The following is a 2,243-nucleotide window of genomic DNA, read 5'->3' as shown; positions in this document are numbered from 1 at the left end:
CAAGAACTTTCACAGGTTACTGGCACTGAAAGACGTGTTTCCGTATTGGCGGTGAAAACTTAGCAACGTGTACAGAAGATAATAAATTTCAATAAACCTGACGGCGGTAAATTATTGAATATCTTCCAGAGCTTCGGGGAACTGATGTAACACTAGTATAACAGCTGTTACTTTCCGGTTCGCATATGTTCTTGAGGTCTACGTTTGCCTGAAAGACGTGACGAAATAAAGAGTGCGGCAAATCTGTAGGAGGAGGATCCATTGGAATGCATCAAAAATTGCCTTGAAACGAGTTTTATGTGCAGCATGGATAAAAGTCGAAGGAAAACTTATTCCAATTACGAACTACTTAGACGAGGAAAACCTTTTCACTCTGTCCGCTCTGTCTGTTAGTAAGGTCACTGGTGGGGAACGAAACTTTGTTCAGACAATGCGTAGGTCAGCATCAAGTCCACTAACAGCAGACCACAGTACATTGAAAGGAGTTAAAGCAGCTCGTTGGACACCATTAATGGGAGATACGGTTGTCGTCTAAGTTGGATGGTTGTCCTTTTCAAGAAGCGGTCCGGTGAAAGCTCCACAAGGCAAGATATATCAAGTGTTTAGAGCGCGAATTTACTGGCCGGAAAGTCCGTGGTCCAAATTATTTCAAATTATTCGAAGTATGGTGCGTGCGTCTTGTAACTAGTTTTCGTGATGGATTGACGTGCTTAAGTTGTTTTCATATGTAGTTGTGCTCTATTATGCTCTGTTCCAACCACACAGGACGATAGTGCTTACTGGGTCTCTTACGAACGATATTCTGACTCTTCCCACCATTCAAGAAAGGTGCGAATTTAATGATAACTGACGGTCCAGCTTCAACATTAACTGAATTGATCTGGCGGTAAAACTCGGAGACGTCAGTTAGTCCAAAAAATGTAGGCATGGATTTCGATGCATATCAGGAAGGTTGCTGACGCAGACCAGAAACAGGTACCGTTGCCTAGGTGACGGTATTTTTCTCAGCCTATTTCTTGCTCTTGGACACCCAAGCTGGTGTTCACGTCAAAACAATCACCAAAGGTGCGTAAAGTATACTAACACCCAGAACGAAGTCAGAAACGCATGTACAGCACTTCATACACATAGCATAAGCGGAAATTTCGACGCTTGCCTGATGCGCCATTGGCAACCGTTATTCGGCTAATACAGGGTTATGATTAGCTGTTGAGTCCAGACCAATTAGACCTTGACTTGATGCCGGACCGCAAAGCGTCCCGATTTTCGGCCAATCTTGTGTGGGTTAGGCTTCTCGGCCGTAGCGGCGCCGGACTGTAAGCGGCAAAAAGGGATCCGTGTGGACTTCCGCCTAACAATATGCGGTATGGAGTGGCGGTTTTGGACGGTAGTTATTCTCAGTGCCCTATAATCAACACAAGGGTACCAATTTCCGGACTTTATCGGTGCCGCGGCGATACCCATGCGGTTTTCGGCGGGTGAACCAGCTCGATTATTTGGCCGAACTCGGCTCGAGTGGTCTTCAGTCTTCCACGACTAAGGCGGTTTCTATTTGTACAGATCAGTGGACGTTTCGTTTTGATGTATTTTTCAGCGTTCGTGGAGGCTGACAAGTCCGTCGAGGATTGCAGCAACTGCGGGAAACGGCGAAGAAAATCTGTTATTGAGGAGAAACACATTGTAACGGGGCCAAAGGTGACCTTCCAAGAAAAGCAAAAATGGTCATACACTCTGGTGTTGCTGTCGCTGGTTTTTCCCATGCCCGAGGTCATCACCTATCAATTGTTGTATGATCTGCGGAGAATCACACGGCCTCATTGTCAACGGGGTAACATACTGGAGTGGTGTGGTCAGTGTCATAAAACAGGCGACTTAAGTGGTTAGTTACGCTGGTTGCCGTCACGCACTGGCATATTCGTTTCCTTGCCCCTTATTAAATAAGGAAAGAGTGGTATTTCAGGGAACCACTCCCCAATGTCCGACGGAACTAACATGTACATTGAAAATTCGGCGATGAAGAAGAGTGCGGACGACGGGGTCGATAGGTCCCTGGGTGTGAGCTGTTGGCCGAAGGAGACTGCACTTGCTATGTGAGCCTCGCAAGATTCGACGAAGACGAACTGTAAGGAGACAGCACACTACAAAATTTCGCGGTGCACAATGAAACAAAACAGTTGTAGGCTGCTAGTCAGGGAAGACCAAAAATAGGCGCTGTGCTATAAGGACAATGCCCCACCTAGGCC

General features: G+C 46.5%; 1 protein-coding gene across 1 annotated transcript; it reads left to right on the top strand.

The window, feature by feature from the left end:
• Window positions 1-1,596: 1,596 nt before the first annotated feature.
• T265_15803 (hypothetical protein) lies at window positions 1,597-2,091 on the top strand (the record flags this gene model as incomplete). Its single annotated transcript, XM_009179164.1, has 2 exons — window positions 1,597-1,879; window positions 1,943-2,091. Coding segments are annotated over 2 exons (432 nt in total), but the record flags the coding sequence as incomplete, so codon positions are not given.
• Between the last annotated feature and the right edge of the window lie 152 nt (window positions 2,092-2,243).

The sequence above is a fragment of the Opisthorchis viverrini genome, assembly GCF_000715545.1.
Source record: "Opisthorchis viverrini unplaced genomic scaffold opera_v5_1043, whole genome shotgun sequence".
NCBI classification, from domain to species: domain Eukaryota; kingdom Metazoa; phylum Platyhelminthes; class Trematoda; order Opisthorchiida; family Opisthorchiidae; genus Opisthorchis; species Opisthorchis viverrini.
The sequence above is the reverse complement of the archived record's forward strand: the minus strand, read 5'-3'. Positions and strand labels throughout refer to the sequence as shown.